General features: G+C 46.1%; 1 protein-coding gene across 1 annotated transcript in view; it reads left to right on the forward strand.

The window, feature by feature from the left end:
* Positions 1 to 26,480, forward strand: part of Tenm4 (teneurin transmembrane protein 4) — a 701,768-nt gene that overhangs the window by 481,569 nt on the left and 193,719 nt on the right. The window contains exons 7-8 of the mRNA XM_051192264.1: positions 6,738 to 6,993; positions 18,524 to 18,759. Coding sequence (XP_051048221.1) covers positions 6,738 to 6,993; positions 18,524 to 18,759 — 492 coding nt within the window. The remainder of the gene's footprint in view (positions 1 to 6,737; positions 6,994 to 18,523; positions 18,760 to 26,480) is intronic.

A 26,480-nucleotide genomic window follows, 5' to 3' on the forward strand; every position in this document is an offset into this window, starting at 1 on the left:
GCCATCTTGCAACCTCAAGATTCAAGAGCTTCTCCCAGCAGGAGAAGCTCTACAGGGACTGCCCCACCTCCAGAGCCTGTCCCTCTCCCTGTCTATCCACTGTATCAAAGGTATTCTCAAATACCAATGAGAACGTCTATACACTGGCCATTAAAGGGACATCGGTGAAAGTGAACAGCAAGTATTTCATACAGTGAGAAAGTGAATGAATGAAAAATACACCCCTAAAATCTACTACCCCTCATCTCTGGCTCACACCAGGGCTTGCTTTTAGATTAGAATCCATTGAAGCATAATGGTAATGATAATTCTAACTCTTGCATGGGACTTTACAGTTTGCCAGCTGCTGCTGTCACGTACCTTTGCCAGGCAACAGAATTAGGACTCAAATTAAACAAATTGTCTGTGACACCACAGCTTAAAGGAGGCAGAGCTGAGATTAGAAGCAGGGCTGTCAGATGCCACTGCGGACTGTAATGAAAAAGAGCTCTCTGGCCTCTCTAAATTGGTCTTGTAGGCCAAGGTTCATTAGCTAAGGTCTCAGCGCCTCTACATCACCATACCGAGTCAGTGGTGGTCGATGGCATTTTAATGGAAACCAAATAATTCTTTCTGTTGGCAGGCTCAGGCAGCTGGAGTTTTTGTTTTATGATAATTAAATACCATCATCTTTCATATCTGACGATCTTCAGGGCCCGATTAATGACTGCAGTGCACAATGGGGTCATCATTAACTCTGAAGCATAGAGAGCTTTGGGCACCTGTCTGCGGTTTGGCAGAGTTGGTGTGTGCAGGCACCTGACCTGGAACTCTTTCTTGGAGCCATTTGATGTCCATAGATCTCAGGACTTGAGTCCCATGGCTGAACCAAAGCCATGAAAGTTCACACTTTTTGTGTGACCTACTCCATTAAGAAGGCATCTGCCATTGAATTAGGGCATGCTTGGTCCTCTACCTTTGACCCCCTGCCTTATCCTCCACCAGCCTCAGAGCCTCCCTCAGTGCTAAAGTGACCACAGCACCAGTTCCTACCCTCCCAATGATGACCAGGTTTTCTAGCCTTTCACCTCCAGTGGTCCTTGCCATCGCTACCTCATCCACAACCACTGCAGTTCACACTGTTGACTCAATGTGCCCCAGCAGCCATGCTCTCTTAGGCTTCTAACACATTATACACTCGTCATTCTCTACCCCGCAGACACAGGCCATATTCATACTCTCTTCCTGGACCCCATAAGCTAAAGTCAAGCCTCCACTCTCTGTGCCCCTAGAGTACCCCAGAGGGGCAAGAGTGCAAGATGACAAGGATGACGGTCATCAACACTTGGAAGGTACACCCTGTATGACAGACATTGTTGGGTACAATGGATGAACACAAGTGAGGAATTTTACACTACAGGCTTGAAACCAACCTACTGAAGTTCGAATTCTGGCTCCATCACTTAAGTGTGGGCAAATGGCTTGGTCTTTCTGTGAAGAATAACCATAGACTCTTCTTTTCGGAGCTGTTGCAGGGTTTCCTAAGTAAAGCATTTAGTGTCTGTCACTTAGTAAGACCTCAATACATGTAAAATGATGTCACACAGTTCTGTCACCAGCTGTTGTCTAACTAGATTGAGTGTTTCAAAGTTGACCATGTTTGTGAATCTTTATTTCCAACCTATAAAAGACTATCATCTCTCTACCTTTTATTGGCACTTCCAACACATATACACGAGCAAGTAGCTAGAGGCTGAGGAAAGCAGTGACTTGCCCTAGTATCACATCACTTGCCAGAGATGGAAAAACTGAAGCTGCTATGTGAGGCACCTGGGCTCTGCTCTGTGATCTTCTCAACCAGGCACTATCTGAAACTGACATTTGTCAAGAATGGAGTGTATCTTTGTCTGAGAGCCCATCAGTCCCTGAACAAACCATAGGGCTCCCCTAGGATCTACTGTGATTTGGGATCAGCCCTCATTTACCCTGAGAGGCTTACCTGAGCTATCCAACAGCCTTTCTCTTGGAGAACCTTCAGCCCCAGGTAGCTAACTCAAGGGTCCGGGCCAGCCATTCTGGTTACTTGCTGGTCTGTGTTGAGCTCCAGGCACTTTTCTGGCTTCCAGGAGCCAGTGGATTGGCCACTGTGGAATCCATCAGCCACAATAGAAGGGCACTGCCCCTCTGCTCAGTATTTTCCTTTTCTTCCCCGTCCCTCCTTTTGTTTTGGAACATCTGTAGTAGATGCTGAAGAGTTGTCTCCATGATGACATGTAATGCTTTATGGTTTATTCATTCATGTTCCTTTATCATTATTATGAACTAAGAGCTACAGTTTGCAGGGTTGGGATGTAGATACATGACAGAGGTCTTGTCTAGCACACATGAGGCCCTGGGTTTAGTCTGTGGCACTGCAAAGCAAATAGCTACCGTATAGTTAAAATGTATGCCAGACACTGAGCTAAGCACTTGAAAATAGCATCTCATTGAAATCTCAGAACAACCATATACAGTGGCCATTGTCTCTAGAAAAAAATCTCCAGAAAGCTACAACTCTGAAGAGTTCAGCAACTTGATAGACATTGTAAGTTTTTTTAAAAAAAAAAAAGCTACATTAAAATTTTTACATTTATTTATGGGGTGCATGTGTATGAGCATGTATGCATACATGTGCACGTGTGTGCATGTGTATGCATATGTGTGTGTGCACACTTGTACCACCGAATATGTATGCATGTATGTGAGTACACATGCTTATGCCAGTGTCTGTGTGTGTGTGTGTGTGTGTGTGTGTGTGAACTCAGAGCTGTGGAACGCCAAGGCCCAGTCCCTTTCTGTGATCTGCTGCCCTGCTCAGGCCTTAGAGACACCACCACATGGTTCCAGTTTGAGGAGAGTCAGCAGGGAGACCAGTGTTCAGGGTTTCTGCACATATACAATGAAAGAAGGTATTGGAAAACCACGGCTACTGCAAATGTCTATTTGTAGAGAGCTGCGAAGTGCCGGTGCTGGCTTCCGCCTTCCACCTTCCCCCTTCCTGATGGTGAGCGCTCTCTGTTGTAAACAAATCCTTATTTGGCTAAGCCTGTTTAGCTTGCTTGCAGGGTCCACGTGGCTCACTAGGGTTGGTCAGCACAAGGGGCAAGGGGATTTAAGCCTGTGCGGGCATTTCTCCCGGGTCAGAAGAAGAAACTTGTTCAAGGATCCTGATTAAACTGCTAGAAGATCTCCCCTGAGTTTCGTTTTCCTTGCTGGTTGAGGTTGGGTACGATGTCTATTTATTTGGGATTTTATGACACAGAATCTCACAATAACTCAGGCTATCACAGAGCATTCTATGCAGTTCAGGTTGACTTCAAACTCCTATGAGGTAATCCTCCTGTCTCAGCCTCCTACTGGGATTATATGCATGAGTCACAGAATATACCCAAACAGTTTTTAGAAGAACAATAAACTGTATTTGGAAAAACAGGCTTGCAAAACTTACTCTAATAGCCTTTATTGAAGGTGATGTCTGTAAAGTGGCTCATATGTGGCTGGATGGAGTGATTTGGGTGGCTGCTGGATCTATGGGAAGAGAACATGGATTGAAATTGTAGCAGAATTTTACAATGATCCAGAGCTTCTAAACAGTTACTGAGGCAGGTGTCCTGCTTAGAGACATAGCAGAAGTCTTGTCTTAGGCCAGTTTGTCCCAGCCCAGATACTAATCTCCTCTCTAAGGGTACTTTCACTGCCTTTGACCATGAACTACAGTAATCTGTGTTAGATGCAAAAGGCACATTGATTTAGAAGACAGAAGTCACACTGTAGCTTCATAAGAACCCTTACATTTTCAGGCCTTAGCTTCCTCATCTAAGGAAAAACAAAAAACAAACAAGCAATAAAACAAAACAAAATGAGAATGATGCCAATAACTTCCTCAAGGGGTTGCTGTGAAAAAGTCAAGGATGTGAAAACTCAGTAGGTACCTAAATACAGCCTTTGTTATTATCAATTAAGTAAAATGTCCTCAGGGGATGCCTCCTAGGGAAAGGCAGATGAGTCTGCTATTCCCTGCTGGCCCTGGACAGTGATGGCATAGTAGGATCACTCACTGCCTCTCTGCTGTGGTGCCCAGAAGCTAGGAAGTCCACGGGGGGGGGGGGGAGGGGTGGGGGGGGTATGGAGGCAGGTTGGCCACTCAGCCCAAGGCTGAGAATGCTGGGCTCTCATGCTGGATTCTGCCCAGGTTCTGTCTGCCTCTATTAAAATGCTGCTTGCCATATGTGGTGGTGCACACATTTAATCCCAGAACATGGGAGGCAGAGTTTGAGGTCTGCCTGGTTTTCATCACACACTTGTTCTTAACCTTCCTTTACTGCAACTCTTTAATACGGCTCCTCATGTTGTGGTGACCCCAAACCATAAAATTATTTTGTTGCTTCTTCCTAACTGTCATCTTGCTGCTGTTGTGAATCATAATATAAATATCTGATAGGCAGGATATCTAATATGTGACCCCAAAGGGATCATGGCCCACATAATGAGAAGTGCTGGCATGGTCACTTCTAGGACAGCCAGAGCTATGTAGGCGACCCCCGTCTCACACAAACACACCAAAGAGCTGACAGGGGCTGGACACAGGCAGCTGACAGGGGCAGGACATTCTTGATCAAGGCCATTTGCTCACTGGGAGAAGAGTGGAGACTCTACCTACACAGGTCCTACTGACTTCCAGGTTCTCACTGTCCCCTCAGGGGACAAGTGTGTTTGCTCTCTGCTAACCCAGAACTTCAGCTTCTTCAGAGAAGAGTGGGTTTCATCCACACTGGATACGCTCTGAGGACCCTCCTTCCCAGCAATGAACTCTTAGCATCTCCTGACCCTTGAGGGCCGTATGGCCGGAGTCAATAGTTATGGGAAAGCTGATGAAAGAGGAGGCTGGAAGGCAAGAGTCCAGAGGGCCCAAAGGCCCAGTGCACACTTTGCATCAAAGGTAGCAGCTTGGAATGTGTCCCCACTTTGAATGAATTATCATTTCCTTCTCCATTCGACTTTTAACCTCCCCTCTCCCAGTTTCCCACAAGATTCCCTTTATATCTCTTTCCCATAAAAGTTAGCTTAAAAGGCAGAGTGATATATCCTCCATTAGCATATTTTTTTCCTGCCTAATGTGTTATCATTGCAGCACTTTCATCTCAGTAAAATATGCACTTCCTGTAGTGAGACCATTTCACAGATGAGAAAACTAAGGCTCAAAGAGGTTGAGTGACTCACCTAGGGTTGTATGTTTAGTAAGTAGCAGAATCTAGAGAGGATCCTAATTTCCCATCTTATTTCCGTTACACTATTCAGCTTTGTGAGAGGGGGCTTCTGTGAGTGGCTTAGTTGAGGGTACAGAAACACCCACAGGCCTGTCCTCATGATAGCAAACTTTGTTTCTTTATTTATTTGCAAATACCAACTGTTTTACCACATTCCCATGGGAACTTGAATTTTCCACTCCAAAACCTGGTTTTTTAACCTACATATTAGTGATATTGATAATAACTATAACACCTGTTGCTCTGAGCGGCTGAGGGAACTAAATAAAGTATTTATCTCAGTCTTCCCATCTGTGTGAGGGATCAGGATAGCATCTGACAGCGTGTACTCAATAAGTATACTAGTAGCTTTTAACCACGCAGACACGGTGTGGCTCACCATTCTCAAAAGCCATCTTTTCCCAGAGGCCATCCATCTATAGTTCCGTAGGTACATGTGCTTCTTACAGATCTAGCTTCTGCCCTGGCTCTGTTCTTAGATGTGTCAGCCTCTCAGCTAGCTGTACATTGCACTCATTTACCTTGTTAATTGAATTTACTGTGCACCCTTCGTAGGGTCAGTGTTAGGAACTAGCAGCCTGCTGACCCCGCCCCCAATGATGGGCGGGACATCGTGGCCACGTTAGGCTTTACCTGCCTGCCAGAGGACTCAGTTATGCTTGCTCAAGCCCCCCTTTTAAAGCAAGCGCGCCAAGCGCGCCCTCTCTCTCTGGCTCCTCTCTCTTGCCCCCCCCCCTTGCTCTTTCTCACTGTTCTTTCTTTCTCTCTCCCCTGCTTTCGGTTGGCCACCATCTAGCCCTCTTTCTCTCCCCTCTCTTAATAAACTCCACGTGAGCACTGAGTCTCCTGTTTGTGTTTTATAGGCATTAGCTGCAGAAAAAAAAAAAAAAAAAAAACCAGAGATTCTCAAACTGAAACATGGGTCAGTCACTGGGAGGCCCTGCAAAGTCAGATTCCTGGGCTCCCTACCCCAGGGTTCTTGAATCAGTATGTCTGTGTCAGGGTACCAGAACTTCCATTCAGACATACTCACACCCAGATGAGGAAGCTACAGGTGTGAGACTATAAAGACAAAAACCATGGAAGTCCAACAGATAAAAAGCCAAGTTGCTGACATGAGCAGCTAGAGACTCGAGAGCTCACACCTGCTCTCTCCCCACCCCCACTTGCTCTCAAGATTTTGTGTGTTATTACTCTCCTCATGTTCAAAATCAGTGTATGGGAGGGCATTTTTATTTTTATTTTTTATTGCCCCAACACAGGCATAGAACAGAAGAAACTCAGAACTCTCTGTGAACTACAAACTTGACTGAATGAATTAATGTGTAATTTGCTAGTGCCAGATGCACTCATTCTTGCCCCTGCAGTCTTGTTCAGTCCTTTATGGCTGTCCCTCCCACCACGGGCAGCACCCAGCCAGCAGCCCATTGACCATGACTGCTTGTTCCCTAGATCACCCCAGCGGCCTGCAGAACCACCCTCGGCTCCGGACACCACCGCCACCACTCCCCCACGCCCATACCCCCAACCAGCACCACGCGGCCTCCATCAACTCCTTGAACAGGGGCAACTTCACCCCCAGGAGCAATCCCAGCCCGGCACCCACAGACCACTCACTCTCCGGGGAGCCCCCAGCAGGCAGCGCCCAGGAGCCAACCCATGCCCAGGACAACTGGCTACTCAACAGTAACATCCCACTGGAGACCAGGTGGGTCCCAGTGGACTGAGGCTGGGAGGGCACAGGTGGGCTGGGTGGGCAGAGGGAAAACCACCCAGGGTCTAGGGTCTTTTGGTGGCCAGGCCAGTAGGGAATGTGTCTCTACTTCCTGTCTCTTTAGAGAAACTGTTATGAAATGCCCTGTCTTGGGATGGGACTCTCCAATGGTAGGAGAGAGCTGTGGGAGGCTGGGATTTTGGAATCCACTGGAGCTGAGGTCCAGTGCTAGCCTGATGCTCACTGAAGGTATGACATTGGTCAAGCTAATAGACCCATGAATATCGCCTTCCTTGTCTACACAATGGCAATTAAGCTGGTTGGGCAAGGCTTTTTATAAAAGTAGGCAAGAAGTGTGCAAAGGAGGTAGGCTCTGTTGTCAGACAAGGCAGGCACTCGGTTCCACTTTGACCAAATCCTCAACTCAGCCAGTTGTGTGTGATTTCACTTCCCTATGCCTAGCATCAGATCTGTACTCTTGTGGAGGCCAGTCTCTCCTTCCCTTCTTGTTTCCTGGTCAATTGACCCTTCTGTACCCAGATAGTCCCTAAGGTTTTTCCATCAGCTTTGGTAGCATAGGCTTTCTTATGGTGGTTCCATGTATTCAGCATACCTTGATGAGATGCCCTCATACATGATGCCCTCATTCAGGAGTTCTGGAAGTTGAGAATAAGTGGGTCCATGACCAGTTCAGGTCACACAGGAGGACTCAAACCCAAGGTACAAGACTCTCTGTCTAGTACTGTTACCCTGCAGTTTATTCCCTTCTTCCAGAAGTTGCCATGGGATATTTCCTTCAACTCAGAAACTGCAGCCAGGCTAAGTCCTGCAGCCATTTTCCTCCTCTGTGCTTAGCCACTGTTTTCCAAATGGTGTGTGTGTGTGTGTGTGTGTGTGTGTGTGTGTGTGTGTGTGTGTGTGTATAATCATAAAAACCATGCAATTCACTTAAGAAATTGTAGGCAGATAAAAAGAGAATTAGATTATCTGTAATTCTATCCCCTGAGCAGAGCACTTTTGGCATGCCTTTCCCTGCTCTCTAAATCACAGGTGAAATATTCCAGGCTGCTCCAGCAAATCTCCTCCTACCCTCTCTCATACAGAAATGGCATGCATAGGTTTCCTTTTCACAAACTCGTGTTCTTTGTGAGGAGTACAAAGCCAAACCACATTTGAGGAAGGAAAATTAGCCTACACACAAAAGGTACGCCCACCTGCCTCGGCCTGACCCTCGATGGTCAGGATGACGGTTTCAGCACATTGAGTATGTGAGATCTGAAAGAGAAAAAAAAATATCACATTTTATACTTGTGGAATCATTTTTCCGAACCCAAGTTTCTCAGAGATATGAGCCTATCATAACACACCCTAGTGTCTTCATGATTACCATTTCTGTACTCATCCTTTAAAAGGCTTCTCTTGCCCTCATCAGTTTTAGGTTGGATTAATTGTTGTCATCCCACCCAGGGTAGCCAATCAAGTCTCCATTATTTTTAGTGTTCATTGAATGGGACATGCCCGATGGCAACCTGCAGCTAATCAGTGGTTTTGGTTGTCTACATGTATCATGGATGCCATTCTTTCTACATGGAAGTTCATTTTGGGAGCAAAGTAGGTTCTCCTGTGAGTTTGTAAGTTTCTGAATGGAAAGGAATGTAGGAGAGGGGCACCAAGAGAGGTTTTCTGGATGATCAATGTGTGATGTAAAGATTGTCCCAACTCACCTCCCCTGCCCCGGTAGCTAGAACTTGCCTGCCTTGCTGATCCTCTCTGTCTTCCTGTCTTCATTGCTTAGAATAAATGAAATTATGCTTTCATCTTTTATTATCATTCAGATAATTAATGTCCATCATGTAGCAGCTAGCAAATAAAATAAGCAAGAAGAAAAATATCACCAAAATTTACCATGTATACCCTTTCGTAATTCATCAACATACATGCAGCAACCATTCTTATACATAGTTAGATTACATACATTTAATATCCAGTGTGTACATGTAGCCTTCTCCACATCTATGATCTTTCAGGCTTCTGCACAGGCCTTTGCATGCTGCTACCGGAGTTGCCCTCTTCTTCACTTCTTGGTCTAACTGAGTCCTACTTCTTCCAGAAGCTCAGCTGAATAGCTGAAAGAGGCTTCCTCTGTGACCCCAGAACTCTGTGAATCTAAGGATATCCCCCAAACTAAGAGCAGCACCAACTCAGCAAGGTGACACTATTAGAATTCTGCATGATAATGCTGACCTGTGGCACCAGACTAACAAGCAAGAGAGTTGCTCAGCAACTGAGCATCAGGAAAAAATTGTGGACTTTTTAAAATAGACAGGCATCTTCTTACCTTGCCTTTCAAGCACATGAAACCTTTTAGCATGACATATCAACAAAGTTCACACTTGGAAACTGTGCAATCAAGTTACCAAAAACCAGAACAGAACAATCAACCAATCAACACACGCACACACACACACACACACACACACACACACACACACACACACACACACCTTCTAATGCTTTAGGTAAGTTAATTTTGTGTTAGGCCACATTTATAGGTATTTTCAGCCACATGAGACCTGTACATTAACCATCTGCTATCTGAATGAGTTATTCAACATCCCCAAGCCTTAATTTCTTCATTGACAGATTAGAATAAAAAAAAAATCCTGCGTTTCAAAGAGGTTGGAAAGAAGCAAATGTACCAAATGTAAGAAACACACATACAGTGCCCAGCATCTAGCAACCACACTGTAAGAGCCATTTCCCAGATTTTCATCAAGCTGTGCTTTCCTGTGTCAACTCTGTGAAGAAATAAGTCACTGAGAAAATATCCATGAACAGAAAAGTGAAAGAGGAGAGGGCAGGGTCTGTCCCTTCACTGCCTTGCGGAAGTGTGGCCTAGTGTTCTGGGGATATGACAGGCCATTTACCATTGAGTGTTTCAAGGCACAGTCCTCAGGGTCAGATCCACCCCCACTCAAGCTCTCACCACACTGCTCACTAGTAGACCTAGACCTTGGGAAAATACTAGTGATTCCTGGTTCCAGTTGCCTATTGCTATGTGACAAATGCCTGGAAACTTAGTGGCTTAAGGAACATGTAGCCGGTTCTCCACAGGGCAAGTCGGGAGATAGCACCATTTTGGACAAATGCCTCTTCTGCTCCATGTGGTATTAATGCAATCAGCTGGCCTTTAGCACACAGCTCATGCCTTTCACTTGTCAGTGGGGACTCCTTCACCCCTAAGGTGCCTCAGGACCTCTGCTTTCACTGTGTGAATCAGGGTTCCACGGTATTGAGACAGAAGCCATTGACTTTCCCAGAAGTTTAACCTAGAATGACATAGTATCGATTCTGATCTATTTTGCTGGCTAAAGTTGTCATGGACCAGCTAACTTCAAGAGTAGAAGAATTGGACCCCACTTCTCAATGGGAGAAGTGTCAAAGCTTTGGCAGCCATCTTTATCCACTCTCATCCATCATCAGGCTTTTCAAGCAGTTACAATGAGACATACTGTCTTAGGGACTCCTCTAATTCACAATGGTACTCATTATCAGTAAATACTCACCGGATGCCTACCATGTTCTAAGATAGCAAAGAAAACAGCCTCTTGCAACAGATCGTCTTGGCAGAGGAAGCTGGGCGACAGGCTGTGCTTTAATTACTGCGGGGTCCCCAGCAAATGACATAGTGCTTGCCACAGCATCATGGGGGACTTATATATGAACACACAGGTAAAAAAGAGTGAAGACAGAACAAATGGGTGACCAAATATGCTTAACTGAGACTTGAATGGGGAAAAGGAACAGCTTCCCAATGGCCCCAGAGTCATGTGACTGAGATGAAAAGAGTTAGAAGTCCTGAAGGTACAAAGGGGATGAGGAGGAGGTCCAAGAGAGCCTGTCTCCAACAACATTTGCCAATACTCAGTATTGGTAACACAAGCACACACACACACACACACACACACACACACACACTTTCCTCGTTGTTAGCAGACCCATGCTGAGAATCTAAACTACTGTGCAGATACCATAGCAGCTAGATACCATAGCAGCTGGTAGGATGACCAAGGGAGATTGTATTTCATCCTGGCATGAAAAGAAGGCTATCAGAAAAGGGGAGCTTCTGGAGGCTCATTCCCTTCTTATCCCTTGTACCACTGCCAATCCCCAAGGTTAACTGAGTCCTCCAAAGAGGAGCCTGAACCTACTTGTACTCCCTAGACTTGGATGGAGTATGCCCTACAGGAGCACCTATGGTTCTATGTAGAGCCATGTGTTGAAGGTCCCCCAACCTCTGATCCATTTCTTTGACAGGCTGCAGCATCAGGCATTTAATTGATTTCACAGGGACTGTGTGATTAATAACCCATCAGGCTCCTGTTAGATGAAGGGGAAGCCTAAACAGAAGGCTGCCAGATCCTGCTCGACCTCAGCTCATCCCAAGCCTGGTTCAGGAGCCTGGAGCCTATTTTGTGATCATACTGAATTAGAAAAACCACCTCGGGAATGAGGGCTACCCTGCAATCCCTAGTCCAATCCTACTGTGGTTTCTCAATTGAGACAGAGGGAATGGGTTGGGGCAACCCCAGAAAGTTTCCCCTGCCTGAGCCTCAATACTTTATTTGTAAAATGAACACTGCAGAGTTGGAATGGGTGCCTTCCCTGTCACTGGGTGACTTGATCTCAGTTGTATATAAGACAAAGCTTGCTGCGATGCATGAAGCTTCTAGAGGGAGGCAGACCTGTGAAGGGAAGACAGGCACTGTGCTCGGTGCTCGAAAGGAGGTAAGCAGATGAGAAGATGTCATCCCATGTACTGAATCACCAGCCAGTAACCATGACAAACACTCAAGGAGACCTCCCTGGGAGCTGCCAGGTGCTATTCAGAGTACTTCCCCCATGTGACTCCTTAATCCCCCCAGCTCTTAAACCTCCCCCCAGATGGTATGCTGGAAATCGCCAAGACCTCTGCAGGTCTGGTGAGTGGCTAATGGAGCTCATGATGCTCATGGGCTCAGCTCTGAGTTCACTGCAGTGAGAAGATGTGAAGTAAAAGCAGTGAAGGGAAGATATGTGGGGTGGAGCCAAGGGCTTCAAACCGAGTTCCAGAGGCTTCACTCAGTGGAGTCACCCAGAATGGGTACACTTTGTCCCACCCCCACCCCAGCAGAAGCTGTGGTTCACATGGGAATGCTGACAGGTGGGAGGCACAGTAGGGACCCAGTGCCCTAGTAAAGGTTATAATAAGGGTTGCCACATGGACGACCTCTGCCTGGGACATACTGCAATTACAGCCACCTGGGGGGGAAAGTGTGTATGCAGGGTTAGTTTGAGTATATAGTTAGTGGACAGTGGAGCAGTCACCTTTATCAGTTCACACAAGGAACCCTCCCGAAGCCCATGTTCTCAGATGCCAAGTAGGGGCCCGGTCTACAGCAGAGCCTTTCGCACAGTTGGGACTGCATACTAACTCTTTCCTGTATGAGTGAGTGGTCTTATTAGGACGCACACACCACCACCACCTCCCATTTAGACAGGAAGGATCTGAATCATAAAATGTTAAGTTACTACCAATATCCTGCAGCCCGCATGTGAGGAGGCTGGAATACCTGAGCCATTTTCCAACATCCTCATAGCTACCTTCTGTCCAAAGCCATCTCCCTCTTCACTTTAAGTATCTTCTCGGGCCAGGTGGGGTGGCACAAACAATCAGAAGACTAAAGCTTGAGGATGGTGGGTTCCAGGTTGCACAGTGAGACCCTGTCACAAAAATAAGTAAGAAAGAAACAGAAGCAGCTTCTCGAGGTATCTATTGGCAGGGGTTTTCAGCCCAGAGAATAAGCAGTTCAAGATAAGGTGGACAAAGGCACAGGGCCAGGAAAGAGGAAGGATTTGAGCAAGATGGTAAATGGTTAGGTAAAGTGAAAGGACCAGGGGTCAGTCTCCAGAGAATGACAGAGAGAATGAGCAGCAGAGGGTATCAGGTCACTGAAAAGAAGGTCATACCCATCTCGTGGTCTTGAGGCCAGGACTGTAGAAGTTAGGGAGTCGCTCCCCCAGCTTTTAAGTAGGTATTATGAGACTAGCCTTTCAGAGGACAGCTGTGACCTGGAAAAGCTGGGTTTTGTTGTTATTTCCTTCATTCAGGTGTCTGAATGTCAGCTTCGGCATGTAGGGTATGATTTCTAATGTCCATACCACTGAATGGAGGTAACAATTGCGTGTGGTGATGGCGGTACCAGGGCTTTGTGGACAGAAATGCAGTCCAGCACAGTGGCTTATATAAGCACACTGGCTGTTGGTTGGGGCCATCCTGAAGACCTAGTTCCCTTGAAGGTCCGGGGACTCCTGTTCCCTAGGCTAATTGCTCCTGCCCTGGGTTATATCTATGGGCCCCAGCTTTAGGCTGCTCAGGGATTCTTCTGTATGTAAGGGGGACCAAATCCCTCTCCACTCAGAGAAGGGCTCCTAGGCAACACAGCGCTTGCCTGAAAAGCTCCTTCTCATGAGCCCAGAGTAGCCAAAGTCAAAGACACCTGCTTTGAGCACTGTTCCTGTAGTTTCATTTCCATATGACCCTCAGAAGTCTTGCCAAGCCTCAGGTTCCATACTTGTAAATGGAGGTAGAAACACCATCTACTCACAAGAAGATCATACCTAATCGTAAGTCAGTCATCCATACCTGAGCTACCAGCAGGGGTGAGCAGGGAGCTGTGCAGGGTGAACAGGGAGCTGCTCAGGGTTACACCTCCAAATCTGCTCAACATCTTGTGCTCCTATGAAAAACCCCAGGAACCTTTTATTACTCAGAGGAACTAGACATCTAAAGTGTTAGGGGGGTATAAAATTTAGGGGATCCATGATCTGGGAGTCAGGACATCCATGACTCAATTTCTGCTCTGCCACTAAGATCAATGTACATGTTTCCCTGGACCTCAATGTCCTCCTCAGTCACACAGGACAAATAATTTGATCCAGAACTAAACTAAGTTTGAAAAGTATGAAGGTTGTTTCAGCCCAGCAACAGCGGTCTGAATCACCATCACTTTCAGTAAGTGCTCGTATCCCTCCCCACCCCCAATTCTTAAGTGACCTAAATGACAAATGCCCAAGTTGGCATGCTAACAGAAGCACTTTCAGAAGATCCATTGCTGTGTAGCTTGAGAAATCCTTCATTCTGTTCCATTGCCTGTCTCCTTATCTTCCGGCTCTGTGCCTGTAAGTGACACTTGTCAGCTCCTTCCCTTTTTAAACATGTTTCTTTTTACATTGCAAACATTAAAATAGGTCTGGAGAGGGCTCAGACAGGCAGGCACTTACTTTCCAAGCACGAAGACATGGTTTGAACCCCCAAACCCACATAAAAATTCAGGGTATGACAGCAAATGCTATAACCCCACTGGTGGGAAATAGAGACAGATGGATCCCTAGAGCTTACTGGCCAGCCAGCCCAGTCTAATTAGCAAGCTCCAGGCCAGTGAGAGAACCTGTCTCAAAGGAAAAAAAAAAAGATGAATGATGTCTAAGGCTCGGCATCCAAGGTCACAAGGTTATCCACCAACCATCACATGTACCAGCACATATGAACACCATATAGACACTTGGATTAAACATAAAGGTAACTTGACCTAGGCACTTGAAATATCCTATCATTAACATTTTGATCATATTATTTGTTTATTTGTGGTGATTATGAGGTACAGGCTTGACTCTCTGGAATGCAGGCTGATGCCAAACTTTCAAGTGTTCCAGAAACAGGCTGTGTAGCCAGCATCAATGCCTTTCTAGGCAGCAGAATCCTGTTTAGGTCCCCTGAGTGGACACTGTGGGGCCTCCTCATGCTGGGTGAGGTAGGATGAAGAGAGACTAAATATCCTCCTCAAAACAAGAGACTAGAGGAGATAATAATAGCCACTGCCTGCTGCTGTCTCTAGGCACTGTGTGTCTGCCATATGCTGGGAAGGCCTCCTGCAATTCCTGAATCCAGCAGCATTTAGTGACTGCTCAGATCTATTTAATGACTGCATGTATGTTCCAGGCAACCTTCTCCTCTAGGCACATAGCAACAAGCCAGACAGAAAGGACAACTGCCTCATAGAACTGGAATTACATGAGGAAGAAACATACTATGCAGACAAGCACTCCTGTTCCCCATCTTCATTCCCTGAGCTCTTACCCTGCTTTATGCTTTCTTCACATGGCTTGATGTGTGTGTGTGTGTGTGTGTGTGTGTGTGTGTGTGTGTGTGTGTGTGTGTGTGTGTGTGTACTGAAGCAACACAAGGAGTCAGTGAGTGGTTTGGGAGAAAGATAAGGATCTACTTTGAGCACGTGAGAAGTCATTGCTGTGGAAGGAGGTATCATCTATGGGGATATTTATAGGAGGGCAATTCAGGTTTAGCTTGTTTGAGAGAAGCGAGAAAGCCAGTGTATCTGTACCAGGAACATGACCTTGGAGGAGCAATCCAAGACCTTGTAAGATCTTGTGGTCCTGGGAAGGACTGGGGAGGGTTAAGAGCCGAGAAAAGATCCGCATACTCACTTCCAGTTGTGTAAGTGAGCAGTTACCACCCTTAGATAGATTCTCAGAGTATCTCGGGCAGGTGAAGGATGAAGCTGAGGCCTGAATTCAGATCTGCCATGTCCCTCAGGCCACTCGACTACAGTGCTGTCAGCTCCTCCCAGGCACTGGGAGCCTCAAGACAGAAAATTCTTATAGTGTTAGGTCAGGCTCTGTTTTGTGACTCTCCATAAGACAAGGCCCACTGGTGCCTCATTATCCATATCCTAGCTACTGCCCTTGGGATGGTCCTTCCAGTCCTTCTCTCTTTGGTTGGAGGGAGTGGTAGACAAAGTCAGACTGTAGAGTACACAAAGTTGTGGAGCAGAGAGCCTGAGGTCTGGACCCTGACAAACCTGTTCCAGGACAAACTCTGCCAACTGTTCACCATGCAATACCACCTCAGAGAAGTTGCTTCTCTGAGTCCTGCCCCACCAGCCTGAAAGGGGAGGTAACAGAGCTGCCTTGATAGAAGTAGGGGTGTCAAATAAATGTAAGTCAATCCCAGAGCTCCTCCAACAGCAAACCATGTATGTGGTACTTACAGGATAGGGCAACTGTCACATATCTCAGTTGTCCCCATAGCAACCTGTGCATCTTAGTGTTATAATCACCAGAGTGTAAAAAGGATGAATGAAAAGAAGTTACAAATTGTACCCAAAGGCACACATCAGGAAGTCCTGCATCAGAGTATTGTTCTAAGGCCTGGTAAGTGTTCCTTGGCAGGACTGGAGCCCAGAGATAGCTTGCAGCCATCTCTCCTCCCTCTATTATGTCTTATTGTGAGGCTGCAGCAGCCCTGAACCTAGCTAGAAGTGGGATCTAGAACACTTGAGGGTGAATGGCATCACCTAGCAGACATAGTTGAGTCCCAAATGGCTATCTTCATTCCGGGACACAGTCAGGTGAATGCATAAGCAGTGTCCTGCCCTCATGGACAAAGACCCAGCCTAGGTCATCAGGGGACTGTCTTTCATGCTACTCAGTTACCACCCAGTTCTCACACAAGTTGAGAGATGGTGAGACACCAACCAGGATACTCATCCACAGGATACCTTGGCCCTATCTCCGTGTACATATTGAGGCCCTGGGGCTCTGCTGGACCTGAGCAGGGTACTGCTCTCCAGAATGTTCTCCTTCTTTAGAAGATAGCAGCAACAAGTGCTCAGTGCTTTTGTGTCCTTAGAGAAGCCAAGTGGATGTTCCCAGATGTTGCTTTAGCAAACGTGGAATGGATCAAGTAGAGAAGGTTGGGCGTTGGATCCAGATAAACAAGTTCAAAGTCTTGCTTTGAGCCTTCTTGCTAGTGACCTTGGCAAGTCCCACTATAACTCCATATCCCAGCATCCTCACCTGTAGTACTGGGAACACCCTGACTTCCTTGCATAGCACTTATTTGGAAAATGTGAGAAAATGGACATGATGTGCCTAGCCCACTGCCAGGCACCTGCCAGCACTCCTCAATGAGAACTGGAGTTGGATATACACAGTTCCAGCCATGCCGGTTTGTATAGAGTGCTCCCTCTGGATGCTGTGTGCCAGGTGGATCCTTTGCACATGTGGCTTTGCACACTGACCTATTGCCTGGAACCTTTGTCCCCGCTGGTCTCATGCACAGCCGCACCCAACAGCCACTCTTCATTTATTTCTATGCTGTCCCCTTCATCGATGCATGACTCATTGCTTCATTCATGTCTCCATGTGTGCGTAGAAACCTAGGCAAGCAGCCATTCCTAGGGACATTGCAGGACAACCTCATTGAGATGGACATTCTCAGCGCCTCCCGCCATGATGGGGCTTACAGTGACGGGTAGGTGGCACCCCCCATGCTCCTCCTTTGTGTGTGCTCTCCTTGTCTCTCCAGCACTTGCATGCAGATCCCTGAGACCTTTCCCTGGGAACACCTTGGGGAAGTGAAACCATGTTGCATGCACATCCCCAAGTCCATGTTCAATTTGCAAGTTTGTCCTTGGAATACCCTGCCCTCCCCTCCAGCATATTAACAGCAACCTTGTTAATATGCAGCTCTCAGCATCTCATTGGCTGCCTTTGCCATTCTGGAAACCATCTCATGTAGCAATTTTTATACAGCACAGGCCCCGTGTTTTATGTATTCTGGCCTCGAGTGTGTACTCTGTGGTCTGAATGTCTTCTACATTAGGAGGAGTGGGTTTGACCCAATATGCCAAGGCTATTTAGTACAAGTCATGCAGTCCACCCAAGATTTGCACAAGTTCTCCCATGGCCATGATGCAGGATTTTTCAACACTTCCTTTGGCCACAACCATGTGCTTTGACCACACTCTGCTGCCTTCAAGACTGCAGTGGGCTACAAGGTGGAATTGCCAGCCTTACCTCCACAAAGCTTTCACATGGGCTCTGCAGACAGCAGCCGGACTCCTGAGGCTGTGAGGGCATTGCTACCAGCCATTCACCCATGAGCAGAATTTAGTGGCAACTTCTTGGCTTCTACCCCAGTAAAGTCCCATTAAAAAGAAGGGCTTCCAATGTTTTACCAAGGTGCGCTAGAATGCAGGTATTAGAACAGCAGGGAAAAAATCAATACCAGTGGCCTCCAGGAGACAGGCAGGACTTTAGACACTCCTAAGCGCCTGTAGTGACTTTACAAAATAGAGTTTATTTCCCAAGACCCATCCTTTACCCCAGCTCCACTGTTCCCAGGAAAAGGACTTCAGGGCAACCTCTGTTGAGTGAGTAGTGTGTTTCTGTGGGTAGCACTGTCCTATTAGTGCTCGGTGGGAACGTGTCTTCTTGTGCCCTGTTTGTGGTCCAGTCTGTGACTTTTCCTAACCCTGTCATCTTCCCTGTGATGATTCTTTCTCTCTCTCTTTCTCCAGGCTCCTCTGCATGCTCCTTCTTCTGCGCCTCTATCCTGCAGGTTGGCCTGGGTGCCTGGTTAGCTGGCAGACCCTGACACCTTCCCGCCTCTCTCCATCCACAGGCACTTCCTCTTCAAGCCAGGAGGCACCTCCCCGCTCTTCTGCACCACATCCCCAGGGTACCCCCTAACGTCTAGCACCGTGTACTCGCCCCCACCCCGGCCCCTGCCCCGCAGCACCTTCTCCCGACCAGCCTTTAACCTCAAGAAGCCCTCCAAGTACTGCAACTGGAAATGTGCAGCCCTGAGCGCCATCGTCATCTCAGCTACACTGGTCATCCTGCTTGCATACTTTGTGGGTAAGCAAGTCCTCCCCACCCCCGGCTCCCCATGGTTCCCATTTGGCCCAGAGGGTAGCCACCAAAGTTCCTGGGGCCACCAAAGGCACTGCACCAGGAACACAGTCATAGTACACAGGTTGTACCAAGAAAACCTTTCACTGGTGTGGCCTGTGACTCATGTCATAAGGGCAATCTCTCCTCTGTGCTTGGACCAGGAAGGCTAAAGTGAGGCACAGATAGGGAGATGATCCTAAGGGTGAAAGGAAACTGCCAGGAAAGCTCCAGGTGGGTTTCCAGAAGGGTGGTATGATAGCATTGTAGAAACTTCCAGAAACTGCCATGATTGTTAAAGTACACTCAGATCCCAAGGAAATCCTGCATGACAAGCACCAGGCCCCAGAGAGTGGAGAGCTGGCTGAGGAAAGAGCAGGGGTCCAGAGCCACACGGGCTGGGGGTTCCTACCTGACCCCAGGGTACATAAGAAAGTTCTCAGTTCTGTGACTTATGGCCCTGCTCCAGCAAGATGGCTTCTCCTTGACATTCTTTGGATACATTTCTAGGAAAATCCTATTTCCTACTTCTGATTCTCCTCTTTAAGTCTTCTCGTGAGAAAGCGATAAATCTAAAGAGAAGTGTGCTCTGTGATAATAAGCCTCTGAGAAAAGGCATCCAAGGTGGGTTTGGCTTAGCTCTGGGTGCCTTTTCCAAGGTTGAAGATAGGTGATACCAGGCTGAGAAGTCCTTGAACCCATGTTAAGGAGTTCAGAGAGAGTTCTGGAAGCAAGTGGGATTGTTGTCAGTATAAGCCAAGAAGTATAACTGTAACTGACCAGCAGAGGCCAAAGGAAGAAAGAGAACTTCCCTCTGTGAAGAACTCTCTAGCAGGCTGTCACCATGGATGCAAAGCAAACCTGTCATGAGAGGCATTACCATGTCATCACAAAAGAATGATTAATAGAATATGAACCACCACATGTTTGGGAAGTGAAAAAAATGTTTTGAAATTAGACAGGATTCAAATGATGACATAAACTCCCTCTACAGAGTCCTAGGTTTCTTAAAAACAGTCAGGAAGGTGACAGTCCTGAGAATATTCTAATATCTCCCCTATGCCTGTTCTTTCCCCCCTTATGATTATAGACTTAGAGAATACATAACTCCAAAACAAGATGGTGTACAATTCATAGGTCTTCTGCCAACTGATTTGTTTTTGCTACCTGGAAAGCTACATTGAGAAAGATCCTGAGGCTATATTCAGATGAAATGAAGAGAGAACCCCTGTGATTGATTAGTGATGTCTGTCATGATCACCTTGGAGCAAACAGGGTGGGCAATCAGAGAATCACTGACGAGCTATCAGCAGTGCTAGGCTACAGTTAGGTTTTCATTACATAAAGAAGGAACTGATGACAGAGTTATTAGGAAGTGGCTACAAAGAACTAGTCAGAAAAACTGGTGGCTTCAACTAAGATAATGACAATGTGGGCATGGAGAGAAAGGAGGTAGATGAAAGATAACTTTAGAAGATCTGTGACTCCAATCAGAAGTAGTCAGTCCACTAATAACATGAGCTCACTAACAGTAAATAATGCTTGTGATAATGAACGTAAGGTTGAACTATAGCAATCATACCCAAGAAAGACACCAAGAGGCAAACCTATGCATTCCCTTTGTCATTTGGATAGACTTGGGAAGAGCATAGTCTCAGTATTAGACAGTCCTAGAGACCAGCTTTCTTGCATGGTGACTGCTCACCCTTGGACAGATCACCCATTTCCCAGATGGATGCCTGTGAGGCTGGAGTTAAGCAATGCAGATGAATGCACTGCAGGTGTGGGGGTCAGACACCCATCTTTTCAAGGACTGGGCTCAGCAACTTTAATACCTGGTCTCTTCCAACTGATGAGGGCTAAAATGAGCATGCAGGCAACTTGCTTGACCATAATTGCAGACTGTGATGACTAACTTGTAAGGAACCATCAATTATTAAAAATCAAATTAATTGTTTCAGCCAAGCACAAATATCCTTAACAAAGACTCTTTTCCAGCAGACCAACTGATCTAATCAACAGGCAAAAAGCACAGATATTTAATTAGATTTTTGATGAAAAATTGTGTTTAATTTCAAGTATAATCAATTATTAATTACTGCAATGAGTGAGTCTGACTGGGTTTACTAATTAACTCATTTAAAAATTATGAATAACCTTTTCATTTATAATTATTTTCTACAGCCTATCAAATTCCAGATAAGAACTGCATCACCTAACCAGCAGAGGGGGAGACAGATGCAAAGGGTGGGAAAGAGTGTTGCTTCTGCTAATATCTGCCCAGGGCAGCCATAACAGGGTGGTGATCCTGACAGATCTATTTGACGTTCAGCCTCTTAGTTGGGAACTGTACTGAAAAAAATGAGCAGCCAGTGACCTTTAAGTTTCAGACATATTTACTGGTATTTTCATGGGAAAATAGAGAAATTTGAGTTAACACTCCATAGAAACTTACCTTTGGGCTCTGCCCACTTCCCCCAGCAAGCTTTCTTTGACTGGGTTGGGCTCTCTTCTCCCCATGGAAGACCTTCTCATGGCCATGTGATGTCTGCACAGGGGTAAATGTAGGTCTTTTTTACCCCAAAGCACTCCCATTCAGACAGGCAGCCATGCCATATGTTCACCCCACTTGACTCTTCCTGTTTTCAGGTCCTCGCTGGTCTCCATTGATTACCTTACCTTTCCTTTTCTAGAGAAATGTGCTTCAGAACAACCCAGAGAGAGTGAGACAAGGGTAATACTGTGCCATCATGTAGGCAATATTTAGCATTTTGATCAGGCTTAGACATTCTCGGTAAAACAACAATCTATGTAGAATAGGAGGAATGGCAGTGGTCATTCACAAGATCAATTGCCCTTAGTTCTGAGTCCTCCACAGGCCGCTTTCTAGCCCAAACACCTCACTTGTACTTTTCTACTGAAATCTCCTAACTCCAGTGGGTTAGGACCCCATTTGCAGATGAAGACCCTGGAGTACACAGAGCTAAAGTGACTCACTTACTGTCACATGGTTAGCATTAGGAATGTGACTCACCCAACCACAGGTATTCTGACATTTTTGAAAACACACTTTTGCTCTTTGGAGCTCAGTCTTTACCCTTATGCTGTAGTTTTGTGGGGGGTTTTGGAAAAAAAAAATGGTATCTTAAATTGTGGCCTCAGCATTGGGCCAAATCCAGGACGTGCTTCTTCCTGAACTCTCCCAATGATTCTGTGGAATCAGTATTGTTTTCTCATGGGAAATCTAAGCTCAGAGAGAGTGAACAACTTTCCAGGATCCTACAGGCAATAAATGATGTAGCTGCCATTCAACTGAGACTTAGGATCTCCAAAAGCATGCCCTTAAGGCATGATGTGATGTCTTAGCATGAATGGATGATGTCCAGCTAAAAGATTCCCCCAACACCACCTCATGTCTGATCTTACATTCACTGGATACCTTTTTTTTTTTTTTTTTTTTTTTTTTTTTTTTTTTTTTGGAGACAGGGTTTTGGAGCCTGTCCTGGAACTAGATCTTATCTTATAGACCAGGCTGGCCTCGAACTCACAGAGATCTGCCTACCTCTACCTCCCAAATGCTGGGATCAAAGGCATGCACCACCACTGCCCGGCCTAAGAAGCTTAGATACCTTTCTAAACCTCTCAGAACCTCAGCTTCACATTTCCATATTGTTCATATAATGGGCATGGCTGGCATGACTGGCTTATCTTGCAAAAGAGGAACCTATGAGTGACAGATCCCCCTGGAGAGCCTGGCTTCTAGAATTAGGCCACTGACTGTAAGACCTCAGTTCTACTACTTACAAGTTTTGCAGTTTCAGTTTCCATATCTGTAAAGTGGGGACACAAGTGGCTTATATCACAGGGTTGCCATGAATAAGTGCAAGTTGGATACTGGTATAACTTGTGTCGTTGTCATGAGGCCAAGTATCCATGTCTTTATCTTTTGAGGGAAGACCTGGGCCAAGCTTACCTTGCTGTAGCTTGCCAGCTTCCTAGCCTCTATTAGTCAGGAGAGCAGCTGAGAAAGCAAACAGGGTGTTTGTCAGAGTACATTTGTAGGGATGTCTGGCTGTTCCAGGAGAGCAGCCACAAAAGGAATTGTCATCTAAAATGCCCCCCGTGTCTATTCTTTAACTAGGACAAAGGAGATTTTGCTTCACTGACAGTTAGCTGTATCCACAGGCAGCTGACAGCTTCTCTGGCATCTCAACCACTGTGTAAAAAGCAGTAGGCGAGCTGCAGATTATGATCTTGAGGTGTTTCACCCATCTGTCCGGCAGGGGAGCCATGGAATATGAGTAGAGAAAGGTTTTCCATTTAAATGAAGGCCCCAGAGCACCCGGGAATGCTGGCCCTTCCACACCTAGTCCAGGCCCACCCTGAAGGTCAGGGTGCTTTAACTGTTCTATTGAAAAGGAAGCATGGTGTCCTTCCAATAATATAACACATTGAGTCTTATTTCTACTCTACATAGTAGAAGGAATACTAGAGCTGTTGTAGTTAGGCTAAGGGACACAATGGTGAAAAGCACAGTGTCTGTGATCAAAGAGACATCCCTTGCTTGTGGCTGTCATTCCTGTTCCTTGAACTTCAACTATCCTAGCAAGACCGGGCAGTGGTGGTGCATGCTTCTAATTCCCGGGGCTTAGAAGGCAGAGGCAGATGGATCTCTGTGAGTTGGAGGCCAGCCTGGTCTACAAAGCTACACAGAGAAACTTTGTCTCAAAAAAAAAAAAATTTTAGCATGGTATAGATGTAGATGACCCCATTCAGTTCCTTGCATTTCATATATGAGCTGTAGCCACCTCTAGACACCTCTGGGTGGGACATTCCTGTTTGCTCAGAAGCAGTGACAGATCTTTTTCTTAATTAGGTCATATTTTCACCTCTACCAGAAACTGAGTGTGGGTTGCAAACACTGTGCAAACTCTGGCACAAAGTGGTGATAGTTTAATTTGTAAGTGAGAATGTTGCCAAGCTTAATTGCTGTTCTCCAAGAAGTAGTTCTGAGAGAGCTTTGCTTGGTGGTATGCTATTGCTGGGTCTGGTGGAGTCTGAGTCATCTAGTTCTTGAGGCCATCTGGAAAGTGTTGGTAGAGGTGTGCTTGGGCAATTAAAGCAGTTTGCAGAGAATGTGAACTCCTTAAAGGTCCCTGACACCTCACCCATTATTAGTTACTTTTCTCATGTCTATGGCAGAACACCTGACAAAAGCAATTAAAGAAGGAAGGGTTGATTTGAGCTTATAATTTAAGAAGGAATACAGTCCATCGTGGCACAGAAGGTATAATGGCAAAAACATGAGGCATACAGTTACAGTTTATATAATCAGAAAGCAGAGTGTGGGCAGGAAGTGGAGCCAGGCTATGAAACCTCAAGCCCCATCCCCAGCTGTCCACTTCCTCTAGCAAGGCTCCAATTCTTAAAGATCCATAATATTCCAAGACAGTGCCAAAATACCTATGGGAGATATTTCTCATTCAAACTACAGCACTTCATAAACTGGCCTTCAGTGTGACAGGATACCACAAGAAGGGACATCCCAAGAAGGCTGCAGTACACAGCTCCTGTAGCCTATTTCCTTGTTCAGAGCCCAGCCCAAGGTGGCTGTGCTCAAAAAGCCTTTATTGAATTATGGACTTTACATAATTCTTATGTCTGCTGTAAGTAGTCTACATAGAAAGGTATGGGCCAAGCATGGTGACACAAATGGTGGTTTCACCTCCTGGGATTCAGGTACAAGTGAGATGGACATGAGAAGAGTGAGGAAAACATTAGCCATATAAACTAGGGTGATGGTAGCCTACTTCCATATTCTCTAGCTACACCTAGCTTCTCCACGCAGTGTCAAGTTCCACTTTGGGCCCGGGTGTTATTAGTAAGTGGCTAGGCTCATGTTTTCTCCTTTCTCTTCAACCTCACACCAGGTCTTTTGGACAGAAGCCGTGGGTTAGCTTAATGGCCCAAAGAATGGGGTGTAGGAGTGGAAAGGCAGATCCATAGAAACTGATCTTTCACAAGGAAGAAAGAATGATAAAGATACAGGATCCTACATTGATGCCTTTCTCTCTAGGACTGATTCCTCCCCCTGCTCTGTAGGAATTGCTAATAGCAAGATGTCTCTGGGTTGTACTCTTTACAACTGACCTTAGACAAGTATTTTCCAGCTCCCCCAAGGGAAGGCCTAGAGACTGGAATGTCAGAAATGCTGTCCCAGAAAGCAGGCAGGCTCACTCTGTAGTTCCAGAGGTCAGAGTCAGGCATGAGGTGTGCAAAGATCAGAGAGGCTTGGGAGATGGTCCATTGGGTATGAACATGAGGACCAGAATTTGAATTCCCCAAATCCTGGCATAGTTGTACACTTGCCTGTAAGCCTGGTCCTGAGGGAAGGATGAGACAGAAGGATCTCTGAGGGATGCTAACTGCCAGCCTAACTCCATGTTTGGTTAGAGACTCGGTCTCAAAGAAGTAAGATGGACAATGGTAGAACAAAAGAAGTAAGATGGACAATGGTAGAACAGGATATCCATTGTCCTGCCCACATGCATAGGCATCTGGAATGGGAAGAGGGTAAAGGAAGGCACAGCTCTATAGGACCATGATCTTGTCTGTATCATCCTACCACAGAAACTAGTTCTGCCACTGGACAAGGCTTTATCTTCATTCAACTCTCAGTTTTTTATTTGTAAGACAGGAATAAAAATGAACAAACAAGAGACTGGCTGAAATTATGACTCACTCAACATGTTTCAGCTCAGCATGAAAGAAAGTCTTCCAGTTTGAGGAGCTGCCCACAATAGAACAGTTTGGGGTTGATCTTCCTGGCAGTAGAATTATCAAGCAGTAGGTTGTTCAATTTGCTTGTTTGTGTGTTTGATTGTTCATTTGCTGTTAGTTTGAGGATAATGTGATGAAGAAGCTAATTGCAAGGGCAAATGCCATGTGTCAAGGATCAAAATGACTGTGGACTGATGGGACCAAGGTGCTATTACTTCTCCAAGAATGTCAGGGCAAGAGAGGGAGTGCTTACCAGGGATGGGAGAAGGCAAGTCCAGGATGCTTCTTGGGAACTGTGGTCCTCAGCAGCAGCAACAGAATGGTGGTGATGGAGTGGGATATGTCTTGGTCTCACTCTCTTCCTTTCCTTCCATCTCTTGTTGATGGAACCCAATCAGCATCCACAGCTCCACAGAGCCACACAGATGAGCCTCACGGGGCATGTAGCATGTGCAAGGGAATTCTAGGGAAGATGGATGGAATTAGCCTCCCACAGCAATGTCTAGGACTCTGACTATAACCTCGGGGCCTAACACCAGCACCGAGAAGCCACTGCCATTCAGCTCCCTCACCCTCACACTTACTCAGACACAAGGCCTCAGCCCTTGCTTCTTAAATCTGTTACTGCAATATGATGGCCATCTTTGTGCCATTCCAACAGACAGGAAACCTGTTACCACCAATATGAGCCAAGCATCAAGCATAGAACCTTTCTGTCCTTCTAGAAAGTTCCCTTTGCTCTTTATGGTCAGCTCCCTTTCTGTACTCTCAACCTCTAGAAACCTCTCCTCCCTTCTCAATCCAGGCATTGGTTTTGAGAAGTGTGTGTGTGTGGGGAGGGGAAACATTTATTTTCTACATTTAAAATCAACAATTACCTAAAATAATGCCCTGATTCTAAGTGTTTC

This window comes from Phodopus roborovskii, unplaced genomic scaffold (assembly GCF_943737965.1).
Source record: "Phodopus roborovskii unplaced genomic scaffold, PHOROB, whole genome shotgun sequence".
In the NCBI taxonomy this organism is placed as follows: Eukaryota; Metazoa; Chordata; class Mammalia; order Rodentia; family Cricetidae; genus Phodopus; species Phodopus roborovskii.